Source organism: Oryctolagus cuniculus, chromosome 7, assembly GCF_051225735.1.
Source record: "Oryctolagus cuniculus isolate XC-2025 breed Fujian yellow rabbit chromosome 7, ASM5122573v1, whole genome shotgun sequence".
Classification (NCBI taxonomy): Eukaryota; Metazoa; Chordata; class Mammalia; order Lagomorpha; family Leporidae; genus Oryctolagus; species Oryctolagus cuniculus.
This window is the reverse complement of record NC_142873.1, coordinates 29848912-29873089: the sequence shown is the minus strand read 5'-3', so window position 1 is coordinate 29873089 and position 24178 is coordinate 29848912. Positions and strand designations below refer to the sequence as shown.

Below are 24178 nucleotides of genomic sequence, written 5' to 3'. Positions count from 1 at the left end.
TCTACTTCATGGCAAAGGCCCCACGCAGTGGGAGAAGGAAGAAGGCAGGAATGCCTGCTGCACAGAAACTCTTCCTCCAGACATACCAGCTATTTTTACCAAAGTAATCTCATTTATTCATTAATTAATTCAGCAAATTTTTGTGAGACATGCCCTGTGAAAAAAATTACTGTTTGAAGTACAACAGTCTTTTTTTTTTTTTTTTTGGCAGATAGAGTTAGACAGTGAGAGAGAGAGAGAGAAAGGTCTTCCTTCCATTGGTTCACCCTCCAAATGGCCGCCATGGCCGGAACTACACCAATCCAAAGCCAGGAGCCAGTGCTTCCCCCTGGTCTCCCATGCGGGTGCAGGGGCCCAAGCACTTGGGCCATCCTCCACTGCCCTCCTGGGCCTATGGGTTGCCGGCGCCGCAGGCAGAGGATTAACCAAGTGAGCCATGGCACCGGCCCCGAAGTACAACAGTCTTTAGCAAAAGATAAGAGGGGTCAAATTTCCTATATCACAATTTATTAATATGATTTCCTTTTTTTTAACAGTACTCATAAAGTATATCACATGGGCACCAGTTCAAGTCCCAGCTCCACTTATGATCCAGCTCCCTGGTAATGCACAGGGGAAAGCAATGAAAGATGACTCAAGTCCTTGGGCCCCTGCCACCCAAATGGGAGACCAAGAAGAAGCTCCTGGCTTTGGCCTGGCCCAGGACTGGCCTTTGAAGCCATCTGGGGAGTGAGCCAGCACATAGAAGAGCCCTCTCTTTCTCTCTCTCTTGTAACTCTTCCTTTCAAATAAATAAATAAATCTTTATTTTAAAGATCATCATTTGAGAACAGGGAGGAAATGGACAAAGGAAAGTAAAGTTTTAAATTATTTTTCATTAGTTCACTCAGATAACACAGATAAGATGGTTGTAATGGTGAAGTGCCATAGGAGACATAAAAATGAATGAGACAGAATGAAAGCAATCATTTTCTAGACCCTATCAATTTTCCTATGGTTGACTCCTCCGATTCTTTTTTTTTTTTTTTTTTTTAACGATTTATTTATTTATTTGACAGGCAGAGTTCCAGAGGCAGAGAGAGAAAGAGAGAGAGAGAGGTCTTCTATCTGCTGTTTTACTCTCCAAATAGCCACAGTGGCTGGAGCTGGACCAATCCAAAGCCAACAGCCTGGTATTTCTTCTGGGTCTCCTACATGGGAGGGGTCCAAGCACTTGGGCCATCTTCTATTGCTTTCCCAGGCCATAGCAGAGAGCTGGATCGGAACAGCTGGGACTCGATATGGTACCCATATGGGATACTGGCATTACAGGTGGCGGCTTTACCTGCTATGCTACATCCCCCCCACCCCGCCCCGCCCCGGAATCCTCCCATTGTTGATTCAGACTAACTATGAGCTTTCATCTTGCCTTGCTGTATGACCTCAGCCATATTTCCTGACATCTCTAAACTTTAACTTCCCCATCTGCAAAAGTGGAGGTAATAATAGTACCTTTTTTGTATGGTTTTTGTGGAGTTTAACTCAATGATGCATGCGAATTATTCAACACATTTCCTCACAGTTTAATAGCTAATAGCCGTGGTGTGTTTATCATTACTACTAGGACTCTACTCTTAATTCCACACATTCCTTCCTCTTTATACTTATGGCTACAATCCTAATTCAGGCTGTTATTTTACTAATTAACCAAAGAGTATTTTTTATTTTTTTTAAGATTTATTTATTTATTTGAGAGGCAGAGTTACAGAGAGAGGGAGAGACAGTGAGAGAGGTCTTCCATCTTCTGGTTCACTCCCCAAATGGCCACAATGGCTGGAGCTGGGCTGAGCCAAAACCAGGAGCTTTACTTGGGTGCAGGGGCCCAAGTACTTGGGCCATCTTCCACTATTTCTCAGGCCATTAGCAGGGAGCCAGACCAGAAGAGGAGAAGCCAGGACCCAAACCAGTGCTCATGCAGGATGCCAGTGCTGCAGGCAGAAACTTAAACCTATCATCCCACAGCACCAGCTCCCCAAAAATATTTTTAATCACTGAGTTATTCAAGCAGAATAATTAGGTTCTGCCTAGTATAAGACATAGAATTTCTCGCTTCTGTACCATTGGTTATACTCATTCCTCTGACCTTACTTCATCTAACTGGGTAAAAATTCAATCCATTTTTTTAAAGGTTTTATTTATTTATTGATTGATTGATTGATAGGCAGAGTGGACAGTGAGAGAGAGAGACAGAGAGAAAGGTCTTCCTTTTTCTGTTGGTTCACCCCTCAATGGCCACTGCGGCCGGCGCGCTGCAGCCAGCACACTGCGCTGATCCGAAGGCAGGAGCCAGGTGCTTCTCCTGGTCTCCCATGCGGGTGCAGGGCCCAAGCACTTGGGCCATCCTCCATTGCATTCCTGGGCCACAGCAGAGAGCTGGACTGGAAGAAGAGCAACCGGGATAGAATCCGGCGCCCCGAATGGGACTAGAACCTGGTGTGCCGGTGCCGCAGGTGGAGGATTAGCCTATTGAGCCGCGGTGCCGGCCAATTCAATCCATTTTTTATGATGCAGGTCAAACCTTCCACAAAGCTTTGCATAAGAAGTATCTTTTATTTCTTTTGAGTTTCTATTGAGCTTTTGATACTCACTACTTTTTTCCCCATAAGTCAAGTTTACCTTAAGCACCAAGATTTTTTTATATTCAGATATTCTTAGTTCCCAAATGACATTTATTTTACTAAGAATGAATGATGGAACATATGAGAATTTTGTACTTTTCTCCCCAGGAAATAGTCACTGCCTAAGACTGAGGATATCACTTTGTTATTCTCACTGATGAACAAATCACAGAATTTACTTAATAAAATTTCTAAAAATGTCATCAACATTGAAGTAGATTACTGAAAAAAATCTCTGTACTGTGAAAACACAAGACAGCAACAGGAAATTAGAAATTGGTACCATGGCTTACACATAATGTTTTAATAGTGAAAAACAAATTACGAAATTGTTTTCTTACTTTTCTTTCCTACTGCCCAGTTGGCGTGCTGTATATTGATCTCCATAATCAATTAACACCAATTGTCGAGAAAAGACATTCACTTTGTTGCCAATAAATAAATCTTCCAAGCGCAGGTCATCATATTTGGTCCGCTTCAAAAAGGTGCGATGATTCTTCACATCATGCTAGAACCAACAGCAATATAATTAAAAAATAGTTATCAATAGGAATGCTAATCTTATTACAAGATGGAAATTCTCCTTTCTGCCATCAGACAAGTTACATTCCATTTCTTCTTCGCAGCAAATACAAATCCCATTTTTTTCACATTCTAATTTTTAATTCCCTGATTTTAATTTTGGATTCCATGATCTAATCTAGTAATAATTTAAAAACCTCTTATTACAACTAAATTTTTTTAAAGATTTATTTATTTTTATTTGAAAGAGTTGCACAGAGAGGAGAGGCAGAGATAAAGAGAGGTTTTCCATCCGATGATTCACTCCCCAATTGGCCGCAACAGCCGGAGCTGCGCCGATCCAAAGCCAGGAGCCAGGAGCTTCTTCCGGGTTTCCCAAGCGGGTGCAGGGACCCAAAGACTTGGGCCATCTTCCACTGCTTTCCCAAGCCATAGCAGAGAGCTGGATGGGAAGTGGAGCAACCAGGTCTCGAACAAGCGCCCATATAGGATGCCAGCGCTTCAGGCCAGGGCGTTAACCCACTGCGCCACAGCACTGGCCCTACAACTAAATATTTTCAAAAAGAATTTTTTTTAGCCAAATCATTCAGTAATTTAGGGCCTACCAAATCCCAAAAAAAAGATAGCCACATGTCCAAATTGCTGCTTTCTTAAGTACACAAAATTGCAACATCAAATATACCCATTCATTGAAGGCAATTCCAATGAGGGATCACAATAAATAAACAGGGCCCTCTTAGCTCAGTCCTCTTCAAATTTTACTTTTGTAGACATAATATATTTCAATGATGGCAACATATTGTGATGATGATAATCTTTAAACTATTTATTGATTATTGCTTAATCCAAAACATGAATAATCCCAGTTCAGTTTTCTAAGAAAAATTCTTATTTTTGACATTAAAAATAAAGGCACAGTTATATTCCTGTATGGTACTATAATGAATATACAAAAACAATAAAATAAACACAAACATATATATATATATTATAGTCTGCAGGGGCTGGCGCTGTGGAGTGACATGTAAAACTGCCGCCTGCAGTGCTGGCATCCTATATGGATGCTGGTTCGAGTCCCGGCTGTTCCATTTCCAATCCAGCTCTCTGCTATGGCCTGGGAAAGCAGTAGAAGATGGCCCAAGTCCTTGAGCCCCTGCACCCACGTGAGAGACCCAGAAGAAGCTCCTGGCTCCTGGCTTCAGATCAGCCCATCTATGGCCATTGCGGCCAGTTGAGAGTAAACCAGTACATGGTCGAAGACCTCTCTCTCTCTGCCTCTCCTTCTCTCTCTGTCTAATTCTGACTTTCAAATAAATAAATAAATCTTAAAAAAAGTAACTGCATAAAAAAAAAAAAAAACTTTCTCTATCCCACCTGCCTCCCCTTTGCTAGCTTTCACATAAAAAAAAAAAAAGGTGCATTTACCATTTCAACAGATCCATCCCCTGGGTAAAACAAAAGCTCATAGCGCCGAAGAAGTGAAGCATTTGGATCATACCACTCCACAATGAAAACGAATCTTTCACTGTAACTCTGTAAAGAAAAACAGTATTATTTTAACACTAATAAATACTCCTGAATAAATCACGTAAAAGGAAAGCAAGGTCTACCAAAATATATGCAACAAATAGATCTACTACTACCTTCTGACAGCAAGAATATCAGTATAAACTAATATGAGAAAAAAATTCTGAAAAACTGCAGATTTTCATGAAGTTTTATCTCTCCTAATCTTAAAAATCTAGTACTACAAGAATATTGTCAGTAAAGTTATAGCAATCATCTTTTTCTCCTTAGAAATTTCGTATGACACTATCTAGCTGTAGAAAAAGTAGGAGAATGTTAGTTTCGAGCATTTGAGAACAGATGCCAAATAAGCAACAGTTTCATTAAGGGAGATTCTGGTAAGAGAAAATGGGGAGAGAGCCAGGGAAAACTGGGAAAGCTGACAGACCACAGTGCAACTCTAATCCTCAGCGGGGAACAGAGGCAAGGAAGGTTAAGTGGAGTCATGCCTGATTGCTGTACAGTCTAAGGAAGGTTCAACAAGTTCACGAGGGAGTGCTTTGACTTCCAGGGGTTGAGAGGGTGCGTAGGCTTCAGTCGCTGGCTAGGAACAGCCTTGGGAAATAGGTCTTAAGCACAAAAGCAGCAATGGGTTTCAGAGCACAGCAGCTAGGGCCCGGGTTCCTGTTTCAGGTTGTTGGAGGTTTGAGAAGTAAATTCTTAGGGTTTCCAAATAACAAAAGAAAAATCAAAAATTAGCCCTTGGGTTGGGCATTTGGCATAGCAGTTAAGACAACAATTGGAAAGCACACAGTATTGGTGTGCATGGGTTTGTGTCTGGGCTCACTTGAGATTCTAGCTTCCTGCTATTGTGCATCCTGGTAGACAGCAGTTAACGACTTAAGTAATTTGGTCCCTCCCATGTGGGAGACTCAGACTGAGCACCCAGCTCCTGATGTCAGCTTGGCCCAGTTCCAGCTGTGTGGGCATTTGGGCAGTGAACCAGCAGATAGAAGATTATCTCTATCTCTTTCTATCTTTCAAATAAATAAAAAAATTCAAAATATTAGTCCTTTTTCCTTGACAATTACACAGGACCTTCCATTGATATATATATATATATATGTGTATATATATATATATATATATATCTCCATCCCAGCCTCAAAGGTAATTCTTTCTAATAAGAAAATGAAGGCATAAGGAAGAAAGGAATCCAGAAATTTTGTTGCTAATTCTTGACTTGCCATCTAACACTCTGGTTAGAGTATGCAGCTGGGTTCACTTCTATGTTAGTAACTGATTCATAATCTATAGTGGCAGAAATTATACATCTAGCTGTGTTTTGATTATATTCATAAACAAATATAAGTGAATGACTTTTAAGACACTATTTTATTTTACTTGCAGTCATCCGAAAAGGCTTGTTAGACAAGAGAAAATAAATGTAAAATGAGAAACATTATTGAGTTTTGTAAATGCCTTTCTTCATGTAGTTTTTCATTTTGAGTCTTAAAATCCAGTATTTCGAGTTTAGGGTTCAATGTGCATGCTAGTATTGTACTTTCCTTTTAATGAAAAATCTGTAACTTATTAAACTTTTCACTATCCACAGTAAAATATTCATTCAAATGCATAACTGCAATATTGCCTTCACTAAAATAAATAAAATGGAATAAATGATGACACACCAGCTCACTGAGGTGAGCTTAACATTCTTTGAGTTACTGTAAACCTGAGGACATGAGTTGAATCTCAAGTCAAAATGGGCAAGAGACTTCTAATAGCCTAAGAAGCCCACAAAGGAAGCCTACCATGAGACAGAGAAGTCAAGGGGTAGGGAAACTTAAATTCAAGTTTAGACTTTGAAAATATCCAAGACTTGGGAAGCAAAAATTCCGGAGAGAATGGAGTCTTAGAAGTTTCAGTGGAACTTCTGCTAGTCTCATAGAGTGCGTGAGAAAGAAACGAGAATCCAAACTCACCAAAGTGCAGACCTCCGGTAAATACCCTTATCTTTATGTAGTGACTCCTGGAGTCTTAACTACACTCTAGAAGCAGGGGCAAAACAGTCCTTACAAAGTCTGAAACAAGTTTTCTGTTCACTGGTGCTTAGTCCTTGATCATACTAAAGTACTATTTCCCCCTTTCTTTTCAATTTCCCTGTGGGAGACCCGGAAGAAGCTCCAGGCTCCTGGCTTCCACCATTTCGGAAGTGAACCAGCAGACGGAAGATCTCTCTCTCTCAGTATGTCTGTCTCTCCTCTCTCTGTAACTGTGCCTTTCAAGTAAATAAAGTTAATCTTAAAAAAGAAAAGGCCAATAACAGAATTTCTGTTATTTGAAGAAATGAACTCCCAAGTCAATTCTTCTTCTTCTGTGTAAAAAGCTTTATTACTTCAAGTACAATTCCTATTCACACTTGTTTGAAATTAACATCCTGATTTACCTTTGCAATTTGGGTTATTCCTAATGTCAAGAGATATATCTAGAGATGTGACAGGGATACATCTGGATGTGGCACAAAAGGTCCTATTTGAGGCTATACTTTGCAATGATTTAAAAATCCCTTCCAAAATTGAAATTTAATTGCCATTATAATAGTATTAAGAAGCTGGACCTTTAAGTGGTGATTAGATTAGCAGGTACTGCTCTCATTGATGGGATTCATGCTGGTTTGGGGTACTGTAGGAATGAGTTAGTTATTACCAGAGTGCATTATTTTATTTATTTAACTTATTTTTATAGAAAGTTTTTATTTAATAAATATAAATTTCATAAATACAACTTTTGGATCACAGTGGCTCCTCCCCCCACACCCACCCTCCCACTCCCAAACCATCCCACCTCTTACTCCCGCTCCCATACCATTCCTCATCAAGATTTATTTTTTTAAAAATTTTTTTGACAGGCAGAGTGGACAGTGAGAGAGAGAGAGAGAGAAAGGTCTTCCTTTTGCTGTTGGTTCAGCCCCCGATGGCTGCCATAGCCGGTGTGCTGCGGCCGGCACATCCCGCCAATCCGAAGCCAGGAGCCAGGTGCCTGTCCTGGTCTCCCATGAGGGTGCAGGGCCCAAGCACTTGGGCCATCCTCCACTGCACTCCTGGGCCACAGCAGAGAGCTGGCCTGGAAGAGGGGCAACCGGGACAGGATCCGGCGCCCCGACTGGAACTAGACCCGGTATGCCGGCACTGCAGGCGGAGGATTAGCCTATTGAGCCGCGGCGCCGGCAAGATTCATTTTTAATTATCCTAATATACAGAAGATCACAGAGTGCATTATTTTAAAAGTTAGCTTTCTTGCATGTGTTCCCTTGCCTCTATGCCATAGAATATGCAACAATGTTCTCCCAAGATACCAGAGACATGCTTCTGGACCTCTCCGTCTCTAGAACCAGTAGGCAAATAAAGTTTTATGTATAAGTTACCCAATCTCATGTAATATCTTTTTTTTTCAAAGACCCATTTTTATTTACTTGAAAGATAAAGTTACAGGAGAGGTACAGCCAGAGAGAGAGAGAGAGAGCGCGAGAGAGAGAGATCCTCCATCCATCGATTCACTCCCCAGATGATCACAATGGCCAGAGCTGAGCCGGTCCGAAGCCAGGAGCCAGGAGCTTCCTCCAGGTCTACTACGTGGGTGCAGGGGCCCAAGGTCTTAGGCCATCCTCTACTGCTTTCCCAGAATAGCAGAGAGCTGGATCAGAAGTGGAGCAGCCAGGACCTGAACTAGCGCCCGTACAGGATGGTGGCACTGCAGGCCAGGGCCTTAAACCACTGAGCCACAGCGCCAGCCCCTCATGTAATTTCTTCCAGAAGCAGAAAATGGACCAAGACAGCCTTTCAACTACCTGCCTGACTACACATATGCATAGGGACACCCACATTTTCAGACCAAAACAATATTTTTTAATTTGAAATAAAAAAAATTTACTTTTCAACTTTGTTGAGCCAACCCAGAAAATATCTTGATTCCTCTTTTTATTTTGAAGTGATGCAGGGGCTAGTATCATTTTGTTCAAATCCCTCAACTTGTAGATAAAGAAACTGAATTCAGGAGAACACAAATGACTAGCATTAGGTCACAGAGATAATTAATGCCTGAGCTAAAACTGTAAACTATACTCAACATGGAGAAACTAAAACTTCAGTAGTATATATGGACATCTCCATTTTTTTTTTTGCTAAAGATGTTTTGATAAGGATGGCACTACTTGATGATTACAAGTATAGTCATTCATTCACTCTTCAATGAAGCTCTCAGCTTTTGTCAGAACTACTTTATAGAGAGCATTTAAAGATTACCCTTCATTGAAAAGAAACTGTTTCTTAAAAAGTCAAATCATTCTTCCTCTTTTGAACATGTTAAATTTATGCATAATAAAATAATTGATCTCTCACATTTAATAACATCTTATAAGTTATAACTAATGTGCTCAACAAATCTTTTTAATGTTTTTAGCAGCTATTAACACTACAGCTGAGAGATGACAATGAGAATCAGTAGAATGAAATGGACGTTTTCATGAACTGAAGTCCTCTAAAGTATAGCAAAATACACAGTGGTTTGCAAATTGGTATATGATAAAGAACAACATCTCAATGATTACATAAACAATGGCTCAATTTGATACAGAGTAGAGAAGCTATAAACAAAGTATTATTAATCCTAACAAAAAGTCAGCATATAACAACACACTGATTGCCAAAGAACTTGACTGATAATGGCCCAAGTTTTTAATATTCAGTTTAAAATCCTCAGAACTACTTTTTAGAAGGACATCCAAAAACAGGTCAAAAGTAGTTGTAACTGGGAAGTTTACAGTATGTAAGGGGGAAAACTAGAGAGAGAGAACTTCTCAATTTACACCTTTCTGAACTGTTTTACCCAATTGTGTGTTTGTTAGCCCTTTTTTTGTTTAATGTCAAAAAGGACTAGATTGTTCAACTTAAATTTTATTTGTTATTTTAAATACATTGAAAAATTCAACCCAGAGTCTCTTTAATAAAGACTAATTAAATATCTAACAAAGAATCAGTATACCTTTCTTCATATCACATTTCACATAGAACCTTTGAAATGCTCTTCCATTAACCATCCTTTAAAAACAGAATATACAGATAAAAAGCAAAGAAAAAAGAGTATTGCATGAATGGTGAGGAAATATACCTAGATTTAAACAACAGTGGAATGTGGGGTGGCAGAATTCTGTAGATTATTTTCTCCTTTACACTGCTTGTAAATCTGTTCTCCAGAGTTATTATTTGCTTATAAAATCAAAAAAGAGCCCAGGAAAATAAATTTAAACAATAATATATTAACTATATGATTAAAAAGCAAAAGGAATATGAAAAATTACACTAAATCTTAATCTTCCTACTTTTCTATATTTTCTAGATGTTGTGTAAGTATAAAACTTATAAAGAAAAAATGTTAATTTCATTTTAAAATATTTTAAATGGCAGAAATTTTGGTTTGGAAACAAGACATTTAGATTTATTCTTAGTGTTTGTTTCATACAAAACTTACCCTAAACTTCTCTCTTTCTATAGACTGAAAATAGAGGAGGAAAAGAGGAAGAGTCCCAGATCAAATTACATTCTTAAGTAGCAACTGAATGCAGAAAAAATAACAGAAGACAAATTCACATAACAAAGTCAGAGAGGAGAATCCTCTAGAACAGTACAGACCCGCAAAGGAAGCAGTAAACCCACTGAGAACAAATCTATAACCATGTTTGGGCATTACAGTAAAGAATAACCATTTATATTTTTTAGAAAAAAAGGCTTTTATACAAGCCTCTTATATAAAGCAGAGTTGCATATTTGAGTGTCTGTATGTTATTTTTTATTTTTGACAGGCAGAGTTAGACAGAGAGAGACAGAGAGAAAGGTCTTCCTTTTTCCATTGGTTCTCCCCTCAAGTGGCCACTACTGGCGCACTGCGCTGATCCGAAGCCAGGAGCCAGGTGCTTCCTCCTGGTCTCCCATGCGGGTGCAGGGTCCAAGGACCTGGGCCATCCTCCACTGCACTCCTGGGCTACAGCAGAGAGCTGGACTGGAAGAGGAGCAACCAGGACAGAATTCGGCGCCCCAACTGGGACTAGAACCTGGGGTGCCGGCACCGCAGGCAGAGGATTAGCCTATTGAGCCGTGGCGCAGGCTCTTCTCTATGTTATATTAAACTCAGGTTCAACTTTTAGTTAAACATTAGCGAAAATAAAAACATGTGATATATACAAAGCCCAGTCCTGGAATAAACAAACTACAATCAATAAACTCCAAAATTATGTGTGCTCAGTGTCCTCATGTGGAGAATGAAAAATATCATGCCTATTACAAACTGTTATAAAAATTTATATGATTAAATTTGTGAAATGGTGTGATACCCAAAGTGTAACAGAAAACATAAGTATCTGTGTTGGAAACAAAATAAATAGCATTCAATAATAAGCAAAAGATAGAACTTTTAATATTGTTAATAAATCATCATGATTAATGATCAGAAATATATAAGCAAAACTAAAGATCTGAATTTCAGAGTGAGATGATCTCTGTAAGCTCCATTTCTGTAAGATTAAAAGTTAGAACTTGAGTTTTATGAGAAACAGAGTTCTATGAGTCAGCATTCACTTGAAGAACTAAATAATAGAGTATTAAATCTCATGTCTGTAGTTTATACAGCATATTTTAATATTCTTTGAATTAATAAAATGCTTACAGATGTCCAAACTGACTTGTCCAAATCTAATTACATCTTTATATATAAGTGTAGTACAGGCCTCACTAATTGCATGTTGATAAGGATAAGGCAAGACCATTAGATTTTTATATACTATCTGATGCCTATTCATTGATTCAACAGATGGAGCATTAGTTACCATGCTAAGTACTACAGATGAATCCACAAAGGACAAAGGTGAGTAGAAACAAACTTCACGCTGGTCTTCACTGATCTTATGGTCTAGAAAGGGGGACAGTCAAACAATCATAGAACTACTTTTTTTGACAAAAACACCATAGGAAACCACTTTATTATTGATTTCTAAGGAGAACTTAGATCTTCTGGCTCTAGATCAGTGTTCTACTTTGTCACAATTGGCTCAGTTAAGACAGCTCACTTCACTGTCTCTCATCTTATTCAAAATTCATTCCATACTGTTTATATAACCATCCATCAGAATGTACTGTAAGGCACTTTATAATTTTTTTTTTGATTTGCCTTTGATGGTATGCTACTTAAATGTAGAAAAACTTCAGATTGTTTTTTGAAACTTTGTTACAACTTCTAAAAAGGAAAAATGTCATTTTAAAATGTAACATATGAAAATGGTTGCCTATTCAAGTGACATTCTGATGAGTCATCTCCTGATAGTCATTTTTAAAAACAGTCATATTGTACTATGCACATACTGATTATATAGGTAAGTTTCTTCCATCTATTTTGAAAATATTTTCCCTTCTCTCAACTGCTTTTTTATTTTTTAAAGCAACATAAATGATAATGCTCTTTCGTGAAACAGGTAAACTTTACAAGTCATATGCAGGGGTCAGCATTGTGGTGTAGTGGGTAAATCCGCCGCCACCTGCAGCGCCGGCATCCTCCTATATGGACAATGGTTTGAAACCTGGCTGCACCATTTCCAATCCAGCTCCCTGCTATTGTGCCTGGAAAAGCAGTGGAAGATGGTCCAAGTCCCTGGGCCCCTGCATCCACATGAGACTCAGAAAAAGCTCCTAGCTCCTGCAGACTGGCCCTGGCCACTGCAGCCATTTGAGGAGTGAACCAGCAGATGGAAGACCTCTCTCTCTGTCCCTCTCTCTGTCTGGAACCCTGTCTCTCAAATAAACAAATAAATCTTTAAAAAAAATTCCCTCTTTGCATATACTCCTTTAGCCTCCACCTTTTTACTGTCCACAACTATAAAATTTTAGAATTATCTGTGTATATTATCTCATCAATTCATCTCACATCTATCTGTCTAATGTTTCCATCAATACTACCATTCCCAATCTATTTAAAACTTGTACTTCTACTCCCCCTGAAATAGGGTTCCTATAATGAACAGTAACCTCCACATTTTTAGGTCTCATCTCACTTGACCTCAGAAGTATCTGACACCATGATTAATCTCCTCCTCCTTGAAACACTTTTCTTTTTGGTTCTTTGATTTCATGCTTTCTTCTATTGCTTCTTTTATGGTTATTCCTTCTCTGTCATATATTCAGGCTCATCTTCATCTAATTGGCCATTAAACGTTGGCATCACTATAGAGTTGGTTCTGGGTTTTTTTCCATTGCTTGAGGTGGTTCATATTGGCTTGCTCGAGGTAATTACTCAATTTTCAGGATTTTTTTTAATGTAGTTGTTAACTTGCAAACAGCCACATTAGCTTCCAGAATAGAAGTCAGCAGATTACACAAATCAGACAGAATCTCTCTACATACCAATAGGTTCCAGATGATGACCTATATTTACCAGCATACCAGTGTTCCCTTTTCTCTCTATGCTTTCCACCCAGGTGGCTTTTAATCCATGGCATCAATCACCAACTATACACAAAGACTTACAATGCTAATTACAATGATTTACAATCCTGATTCAGCTCTGAGTTTCCTGATTTCCATTCCCTAGACCTGGTCCCCTTCCACAATAGGTAATATCTCAGTAAATAATACCTCCATCTACTCAGCTATTCATGGCAGAGACCTAAGAATCATCCTGAATATTTCTCTCTTATTTTCTGCATCTCATACTTTCCAAAGTCCTTTCAATTTTACCTTCAAAGTATTTCTCAAATCCTTTCACTTCTTTCCATCTTCACTAATACCAACCCTAGAGTAAACTGGCATATTTGTCTGCTGGACTATTGCATTAGTTTTCTAATTGCTCTCCTTGCAGCTATCTGGCCCTTCTCCAATTCACAATGCACCTCAATTGATACTATTTAAAATCCAGATCTGATCCTACTACCACATCCCAATCCCTCACTTAAAAATTCTCACAGCTCTTAAGATAGAGGGTAACATCCTTAACATAGTTCTCAAAATCTCACATGAGCTGTTCTCTATAGCACTCCAGCTTTGTCTTATTTTTAACAGGTCCTGCTGTACCCAATTTAATGGCTTTCTTTGGGTTCCTGGAAGATGTTGCCCTTAGCACCTAACGATTTTGCCAAAGTCTCGTTCTCCTCTTCTGTTTTACCCTAGTTAATTTCTATTTATCCTTCTGTCTTAATTCAAATATCATTCCTCGGAGAAATCTACACTTACTACTTGGTCAAGTTATCTGTTATGAGCTATGATAATAATATTTAATGTGTAATCTTCACCACCATTTGCCATTAATTGTACACTTGTGATTATATTTTTGGTTATGGTTGATAAATGCCTCATGATTACACTATAATGTCTATGAGTACAAGCAACCAAGTTCATTTTCTGCTCACAATTAAATTATTAAGGTTTACAACATTGGAGACATTCATTAACTAAGTGAACTGGATGAGTAAATGTGGTGAACACCTCCTATGGGTTGACTAGGATAGGGTTTATGAACTCATGCAGATGTTTTAACCTCTAACTCTTAAGTTAATGGTATTAAGAGAGTGGAAACATAATCCAATTATGGTCCTAAGTGAGAAATCCTTAGGTCACTGGAGGTATGCCCTCAGAAGGTGGCTCTCACAAGAGGGTTGGAGATCAGAGCTGAATTCTTACCAGGCCAATGTCCAGTGGAACTGAAGAGATGAGACTCCTACCTGTGATAACTGAAGCATGATTGTAACCGGAAGTCTTTTTTTTTTTTTTTTTGACAGGCAGAGTGGATAGTGAGAGAGAGAGAGAGACAGAGAGAAAGGTCTTCCTTTGCTGTTGGTTCACCCTCCAATGGCTGCCGCGGCTGACGCGCTGCCGCCGGCGCACCACGCTGATCCGATGGCAGGAGCCAGGTACTTATCCTGGTCTCCCATGGGGTGCAGGGCCCAAGTACTTGGGCCGTCCTCCACTGCCTTCCCGGGTCATAGCAGAGAGCTGGCCTGGAAGAGGGGCAATTGGGACAGAATCCAGCGCCCCAACCGGGACTAGAACCAGGTGTGCCGGCGCCGCAAAATGGAGGATTAGCCTAGTGAGCCGCAGCGCCGGCCTACTGAGAGTCTTATGAGTGGGACTGCCCAAGCCCTTGGAAGCTCACTTTCCACTGTATGTCCAGGAGGCTGGACATGGAACTTTAGGATTTCATGTTTGCTGTGCTGGGTTTCAGTCTTGCTTGGGCCTGATTATTCCTCCTTTCCATTTCCCTGTCTTCTCCATGGAATGGAAATGTATACTTTTTGCCTGTCCCTTCATTATATCTTGGAAGTTTGTAACTTGGATTTTTATGGGCTCAAAGCTGAAGTTCGCCATGAGTCTCAAATGCGACTTTGGACTTTCAAATTAATGTCAGACCAAGCTACGACTTTGGGACTATAGAAAGTGGAATGACTAGACACTGGGTGTGAGAAGGACATCAGTTTTGAGAAGGCAGGAAATTAACTGCTGATTTGCACAGAGTACGGTTCATGAATGCACACTCTAATCTCGAAAGTCATAAATTGATGGTATCAAGAGCATGAAAACTTAATCTATTTATGATGTCTAGGAAGTAGACCATATGGGACACTGGCACAGCAGTTAACCAAGTGAGCCATGGCGCCGGCCCAAGATACTTAACATTTCTAAGCTTCAGTTTTCCCATTTGTAAAATGGGAAGAGTGACAATATTTTCTCAAAAAGTAGTTGGGGAGATTAAAGGATTTAGCATACATGAGGCACTTAGGATTTCTATTGCCTAAATCCTCCAAAGCTGTGACGTTGCAAGCTTGCTTATAGGTCCCTTTGTGACTTTAGAGTCACATGGCACACATGATCTCCTTCACTAGTCTCTTTCTTGAGTATAGGAAAAGCTATCCCGAGTTGTGATGCCATAGCCTCAGTTGCAAATAATCCTAGATAAATAGTTTTCTAAAGGTCTTTGCAGAAAGAATCCACATGGAGGAAAAAGAAGTTTGTGATTGACAGAAAAGAAATGTGACTAAAATTATAAATTAAGAGTGTTAAACATAACAGTAACTTCTGTAATAGCAAGCAAATTTTTTTGTAAAGGACATGGAAAATCAGAGTACAAACTCTTGCCTTTTGGAAGAGTTCAGACAGTATGAGTCTGTTTTTTTGTTTTTGTTTGTTTTTTATTTGTTTTTACAAAATGAACCAAGTAACAATTTTCTTTACAAATTTTATAATACCATCAGTTATACATTAGTCATTAGTTTTATGATTCAAACGTTTCAACAGAAAAGTATCCCTAAAAATATCATAAATGACATTAATGAACATGAAATTCCTATTGCAAATTGTAGATGTGACACATGTTGTGCTTTGAAGTGGAACAGAAACCAAAGATGTTATGAAAAATAATAACAATGTGTTCATATCCTTATAGTTAACATAATATTTAATGCTACATTAGACATTATACTTATTAACAACCTCTAAGTCCAAAAGAGCAGGTACCTTAACTAATCATTTAGCTATGTTAAGAAGCAAAATTAATTATGTGAGCCGGCGCTGTGGCTCACTAGGCTAATCCTCCACCTAGCGGCGCCGGCACACCAGGTTCTAGTCCTGGTTGGGGTGCCGGATTCTGTCCCGGTTGCCCCTCTTCCAGGCCAGCTCTCTGCTGTGGCCAGGGAGTGCAGTGGAGGATGGCCCAGGTGCTTGGGCCCTGCACCCCATGGGAGACCAGGAAAAGCACCTGGCTCCTGGCTCCTGCCATCAGATCAGCGCGGTGCGCCGGCCGCAGCGCGCCGGCCGCGGCGGCCATTGGAGGGTGAACCAACGGCAAAGGAAGACCTTTCTCTCTGTCTCTCTCTCTCACTATCCACTCTGCCTGTCAAAAAATAAATAAATAAATAAATAAATAAAAATTAATTATGTGGCTAGGTTTCCAGATCCAAGCAGGAATCTTAGGATCTATGCACAAGTGGCATTCAACAACCGCATTACCTTTCAATTCTATTTTTCCATAAAAGTTTTCAACCCCCTTCATATATGAATGTTTAGGAAGTAAGCATAAAATTGGAAAAACCTACCTAAGGCAAACATAAATGTTTTATATTTTATTTAAAAGGATAAATACACAGATAAGAAAGCATTTTAGTCCAAGCCCTCTTGGCTATCAGAACTGAAGTACAGAAAAAAATTTTTCAATAAATCATCCAACTCTCCATTTAATAGCTCACAAGTGAAATAAAATGCCTACTTAAGGAATCTTTTAAAGTATTTTTTTTATTTTTGATAGTAACAAGCCTCAGAGAGGACAGGAAAATTGCAAATCATACTCATTATCTAACCTCACATTAATTATAAATTCAGAAGAAACAAAATAAAATATTAATATGGAAGAAAGTACTCCCCCTAATTCATAAGCACTTTAGGTGAAGGATGAGTTTGGGTATATATGCATCTGTGTGCATGTTAAGTGAAGATGAATACTTCTGAATAATACATGAGAATAGTATAAAATTACCTTTACTACTTTTCACTAATAAATTGAAAAGTTTCTAAAAAGGAGTTTTGATAATAAATTGTTCCAACATGATGGAATCTCTTTATGTGAAAGTCCTTTATCCTCTTCCAGAGACCACACATTGACAGAAATACCATCATCTTTAAGGATCAAACACTTTGAATGTATTAAGACATTAGAAAAGGCAAGAAGAAAGGAAGGCAGGCAAGTGATGCCATTACTGGCTTATTTTTCTAGGGTACCTACTATGATTATCTTCCATGAATCAGGAGGATTGACTGCTTATTTTTGATTTTTTTATACTTAGAACTCCTGTAGTATTCTCTAAACTGCTACTGTTTTAATTAACCTTTCCAAATCTTATTCACTGCTCACAACAGTTAGAATCAAATATTAAACAGGTTGGAGGGAAAGGGAGATAAGCTAACAGTATGTTAGGCATATTTAATAAATGTCTGGGTTAATCCTCACAACAAACCCGTAACGGAAGTGCTTCCCCAATTTTCAGGAACAGGAAATCAGAGTTCAGAGAGGTTAATTGTTAGATAATACACAAATCAAACATCTAATCAAAAAATCAATGTTTGTTTCCTGAAAACAAATGTACTGAGTCAAGAAAAAAAAAATCAGAATCATGAGTTTTGATCAGCTAAAAGAGCAATGGAAATGCAAAATGATGAGGAAAACAGCCTATCTGTAAAGTACACTTCAGCCAAAATACAGAGATAAGCAGTCAGAGGGGGTCACTAACAAAGGCAAGTCAGGTTGGCCTCAAGCCTGGGAAAACTAGCTCCAACCAGATTACTAGAGAACTCTGAATGTTTCTGGCAGCAATGTTTAAGATGTACTGTAGGAGTCCAAGGAAGAGAAGTCACCCAGAGTCAACACAAAAATATAGGCATAGGGAATAAAAATCAGTTCACAAAACAGAAAGGAATATAGAAAAATAGGGGAAAAATGCAGTGGCAAGAGTAATATAGTGCGGTAGTATGGGTTAAAAACACAGCATATGTTTGGAAATGTCTATATTTCATCTATTTCATCTTTTTTTGAAGGGAAATTACTGTTGATTATAGAGTCATATGTTATAGCACTAATAGGAACACATCTCTAAAAGCAAAATTTTGGATTATTCCACCCCAACATGATAACTGAGGAAATGACTATCCCAAGCAGCTTTGGTTTTTGAAAGAAATGCATTTTTTTAAAAGATTTATTTATTTGAAAAGCAGAGTTACAAACAGGGAGAGGCAGTGAGAAAGAGAAGTCTTCCATCCACTGGGTCACTCCCCAGATGGCCGTAAAGGCTGGAGCTGGGCCAATCCAAAGCCAGGATGCAGGATCTTCTTCTAGGTCTCCTACATGGATATAGGGGCCCAAGGACTTGGACCATCTTCCACTGCTTTCCCAGGCCATAGCAGAGAGCTGGATGGAAAGTGGAAAAGCCAGGACTCGAACCAGCATCCATATGGGATGCCTGCACCACAGGCAGCGGCTTTACCCGCACGCCACCGCACCAGCACTGAAATTAATTTCTTTTGTTAAAAAAAAAATTTAATGATATTACATCCCCATTATTTATTTCATATCTGAAACACAGTAACAGATTTCTAGTTTCTGAAACTGTGAAAAATTTAAATGGCTGCTATTTACATATTTTATCATTATAGAACTGTAAAGAGTCATTGTTAAGATAGAAATAGTAGGAACTGTTTATATACAAAATACATATAGAGCTCAGAGGAGGAGATTGGAATTGAAAATGTTTACATAGCCAACAAAGACAGCTGAATAAGTTTAAAATGAACTATGAAGGGGCAGGCGCTGTGGCGTAGCAGGTGAAGCCGCTGCCTGCTGTGCTGGCATCCCATATAAGCACTGGTTCAAGTCCCAGCTGCTCCATTTCCAATCCAGCTCTCTGTTGTGGCCTGGAAAAGCAGTGAAGGATGACCCAAGTCCTTGGGCCCTGGACCCAGAGGAAGCTCCTGGCTTTGGATTGGTTTTGGCAAACTAGGGAGTGAGCCAGCAGATGGAAGACCTCCCTCTCTCACTCTCTTTCTTTCTGCCTCTCCTTCTCTCTGTGTGTAACTCTAACTTTCAAATAAATAAATAAATCTTTAAAACAAATAAAATGAACTGTAAAGAGATTTGTATTATTAAATATGTTTTAAAATCACACACACAAAAAATTTAGAAGCAGTTACTTGTTATATGATTTCTTTTCCATACGTTTAATAGTTCATTATAATGGTGCCTAATTGACTATTATAATAATAACTTTACATCATGACCCAATGACTGCATCTCTACTGTAAATATAAAACAGAAGAATTTCTCATAGTAACCTGTCTCCTTACTATGTGTTCTGTTTTAGGGTATTTTCTATTATAGTTTATTCTGTTTTTCAACAATACTAATGGAATCACACTAAACCAACTTTGTGAGCTACAAATAAGGTCGAGAGCCTTTGAAAAACATTGCATTACCACCACCACCACCCTCCAAAGCCTCTCCTTCACACTCAGGTCCACCCACCCAATCTCTGCCTGCCTACACAAAAAGCACAATTGTCTCTAGTGGAACCAAGCAACTAAACCAAATGTGCTGAATTAAAAATAGGCTACTATTCTTATAAAAGAGGTCCCAGGGACCTACCTAGTACTTTCCACCATGTGAGGACTCTGATAGAAAGCAACAGCTACAGAACAGAAGATGGGCTCTCACCAGACACTGAATCTACTGGCACCTTGATCTTAGACTCCAAGGCCTCCAGAACCGTGAGAAATAAATTTCTGCTGCTTATGAATTACCCAGTTTATGGTATTTATTATTGCAGCCCAAACAGATTAAGACAGTGACCCAAAGGGAAGAGGAAAATATGATTCTGTATCTTCTTGAACAGAAAATCATTGGATTTCTCACTTAAAAATATGAACTTATAAGAAAATAGCTTACAGTGCTATTGTTCAGGGAATATAAGTAGTTAGGGAGAGGACATGAGGTCTGATAGCTCCAGCCAAACTGCAGCTGGAGAGCTCCTTGCCTGCCTACAAAACACCTGGAGTTGGTGACTGACAGTTCCAACCAAACTACTGGATGGCTCCTTGCCAACCCCCACAGGTCATTGATTGACAGCCCCAGGAAATTCACTACTGTAGGACAGCTGCTGAAGGCACACATGACAGCCTAGCCTGGACAACATGACAAGTCCTTCTGTGCTTTATCTAGACTTCCCTTCCCTATCTGCACAGAGCCGAAGCCTCTCATTCTGTGCACTACGCAGGCCCACCTCCCATGAACCTGCAATCCATGCTGCTTTCCAAGAAGCAGAAAACCAGGTTCCACATGTTGCAAAACTGGAACCAGCAGGAGCTGATATACCCAACATGGCTATAGAATGTGTCTCCCAATGACACCCCATTTTTTAAAAGTATTTATTTATTTATTTATTTGAAAAGTAGAGTTACAGACAGAGAGGGAAAGACAGAGAAAGGTCTTCCATCCACTGGTTCACTCCTCAAATGGCTGCGGTTTGGCCAATCTGAAGTCAGGAGCAAGGTTCTTCCAGGTCTCCCATGAAGGTACAGGGGCTCAAGAACTTGGGCCATCTTCCACTGCTTTCCCAGGCCATAAGGATCAGAAGAGGAGCAGCCGGGACACAATTGACACCCATATGGGATACCCGCACGGCAGGCAGAGGAGGCTTAGCCAACTACACCACAGCGCAGGCCCCTCCCAATGACTGTTAGGTCATCATAATGTTACTATAATAAAATCACCATGGTGGGGGCATTCTGACTCTCATCATATATCTAACACCATGACTTTTAATATTTCTTAAAAAGCAAAGAGGTGTGTGGTGCTCAAGCTCGAACCCAAACTGCCCACTTCTGAATATTCAGTTGGGCTCCTCCCCAGACACCACCCTCCACACATCTGGAGCGTAATAGAGAAAAGCTGAACCTTCTTAAGCCATGTCACAGTTGAATCATCTTTAACAAGTCAACACAAATTTGAAAAACTTTCTTATTATTGTCATTGAAAATTTTGTAGAACATAGGAACTAGGATATTTTGGCTCTACTTTCAAAATACTAGTCTTTGTGACTGTACAGCAGCAAACAGAGTCCACTGTACTTTGGTTTATTATTTATACATAAAGAAACATTTATGGTCCAAGCAAGTTTAAAACTATTTACACAGTTCATCTTACTCCGGTCCTATTTTCATCTTCCTCCCTACTCTTCTGATTTTAAAAAAACTGAATTTTAACACTGACTAAAATATCTTTGAATCATTTATTTATTGAGCAAAACTCAGTAAGTGATGGGGAGCAGAAGGAAAAGGAAGAAATGGTGAAGGAGATCTATGTCATATAATTTTGCTGAAATGAAAACCCATCTCCTTAGGAAAGTGGTGGGACTCCTTGCCATAGGGGTACTTATTGAGTAGAGTTCAAATGCCCATATTTTAGCTCCAGTTAGGCCTATTGTGTTCCAAGGTGGTGGTCAGACCTCTGGCAAATTACTTCTGTCAGTATCTCTATAAGGTTGTCAATAGGATTAAATAAGTTAAACTTTTTAACACTGAGCTTAGTATACATGAAGCCTGTTCATTAAATGGTTAAGTGTTGTTGGAGAGCAAGTAGGCAAAAGAGAAGTAAAAATAGTAGTAATAGTAAGAGCAGACTACGAGTACCAGTAGAAATTAGGAATAATTTTTGATTTTCATATGTGACAAAGCATATCTTTAGATTCTTCTTCACAACATCATAATTAATAAAAACCACAGCCTTTCGAGTACATACTATTACTTGAGGTGGGGTGGGGCTAAGTAGAGGAGGATCAAGAAATTAGTCCTCATATCATAACATCCTGGGAAGAACTGGATAGCTTTTTCTGGACAATGAGTAAAGATGAGTGCAAATAGACTCTAAAATGATAATAAATTACAAGCCTATTTAGTTTTCTCAGGAACAAACCAATAAATGGTTCTTTTTCAATCAGAACTGTTGCTAAAAAAAACCTTAAATATGCTTCAGACCTAGAAGAAGAACATGTACCATATGCTCACATCTTGTTCTTTATAGTGCTGCTTCTAAACTCTCCTGAGTTCCCTCCAAATCTTCACTATCTTCTGATCAAAGCATAATTCAGAGTCTATGTCCATCATAAAATTCTCCATAAGCCTCCCAGATGAAGGACATTTTTCAATACTCTGAAATCCCTTTGCACTTTATCTGAGCACTTGGAAGAATAATTGTAATTGTTCATATACATATCGTTTGAGCTGCTGAGAACAAAATGAGGATATCATTCATCTTTATATTCCCCAAAGTGTCTTCCACAATTGGCACTCTTCAATATCTCTTCAATACTTGAATATTAAAATCATATAAGAATTGCTAACAAAAACTATTTAAACAACACCTAGCACAACATATTTGAGTAAATTTTTTATATACCTAATTGATCTGTTGTTGCAAGATTATAAAAAAAGTTCATCATGTAACTTATCACTTGACTTTTACTTAATTTTTTAAAAGATTTATTTGTTTACTTGAAAGGCAGAATCACAGAGAGGCAGAGAGAGGGGCTGGTGCTGTGGCATAGTGGGTAAATGTGTCACCTGTAGTGCCAGCATCCCATATGGGCACTGGTTCATGTTCCAGCTGCTCCACTTCTGATCCAGCTCTCTGGTATGGCCTAGGAAAGCAGTAGAAGATGGCCCAAGTCCCTGGGTCCCTGCATTCGTGTGGGAGATCCTGGCCTTGGCTTGGGATCAGTGCAGATGGCCATTGTGGCCATCTGGGGAGTGAACCAGCAGATGGAAGACTTTGTCTCTCTCTCTCTCTCTCTCTCTGCCTCTGCCCCTCTGTAAATCTGTGTTTCAGATAAATAAATAAATAAATATTAAAACACAAAGAGAGAGAGAGAGAGAGAGAGAATCTTCCATTCCCTGGTTGACTCTCCAAATGGCTGCAATGGCCAAGGCTGGGCCTGGCCAAAGCCAGGACCCTAGTCCTGCTTCTGGGTTACCCACGTGGGTTCAGGGGCCAAGGTCTTTGGCCATCTGCTGCTGCTTTACTGGCTGCATCAGCAGGGAGCTAGATTGGAAGTGGAGCACTGGGACTAGAACCAGTGCCCATATGGAATGTCAGCATTGCAGGTGAAGGCTTAACTCACTGTGCCACAATGCCAGCCCCTTGTTTCCACTTCTTAAAAACTTTACTAATTTAGGTGATTGCTCATTGCTTGCTACTAACATGTTTATAAGTTATTTTGACCCAAGTTAAATATACTTTTGCATTCAAACCGGCATAAGTTCAATCAAGGAATAAACAATGCTACACTTTCTAAGCTCCTAATTGACCAATTCCTTAGGGATAGCAACTAGGATACCCACACTCAGCCCTCACAAACACCAGTGTGTGGGAGGGAATGAGAATGAATGCCATGCGACACTGTACCTCACTCTCTCTTTCTATCACTAAAAATTCAACAACAGGTTTTGTTTTGTTTTGTTTTTAATAAATTAAAAATTGTTTTCAATAAATTAATTTTGCAAGAGGCCAGCAAAATATGCTAATATTGTGTTTCTCAAATTTTGGATTCTGATTCTCAGGTGTTTTGCAATCATTCTAAAGAACAAAGATCAATATATTTGAAACATCAAAAATCATTCAGAGACAAGCTGTGTGATCCAGAGCTATGGGCTTTAGAGGAAGAGCACTCTCTATGAGCATCATGATGAAAGCCACAAGAATGCACAGCTGGGAGTACACTCGGAACCTGAGAGAAAGGAGCTTACAATGAACACAGAAAGACTGATCAACATTTTAAAAATAAAATAAAAATAGTGAATTCCTTTTTTAAAAAAGATTTATTTGAAAGGCAGAGGGACAGAGAAGGAGAGGCAGAGAAAGAGCTG

General features: G+C 39.2%; 1 protein-coding gene across 12 annotated transcripts in view; it reads right to left on the bottom strand.

Moving 5' to 3' along the window:
• Positions 1 to 24178, bottom strand: part of NME7 (NME/NM23 family member 7) — a 248143-nt gene that overhangs the window by 193060 nt on the left and 30905 nt on the right. For 10 of the 12 annotated variants that reach the window (XM_002715560.6, XM_008264107.5, XM_089299605.1 and 7 more), the window contains exons 2-3: positions 4605 to 4712; positions 2999 to 3165 (exon numbers count right to left, since the gene is read on the bottom strand). In XM_002715560.6, coding sequence (XP_002715606.1) covers positions 2999 to 3165; positions 4605 to 4712 — 275 coding nt within the window. The remainder of the gene's footprint in view (positions 1 to 2998; positions 3166 to 4604; positions 4713 to 24178) is intronic. The other 2 variants (XM_089299606.1, XM_089299607.1) reach the window with 1 other exon arrangement.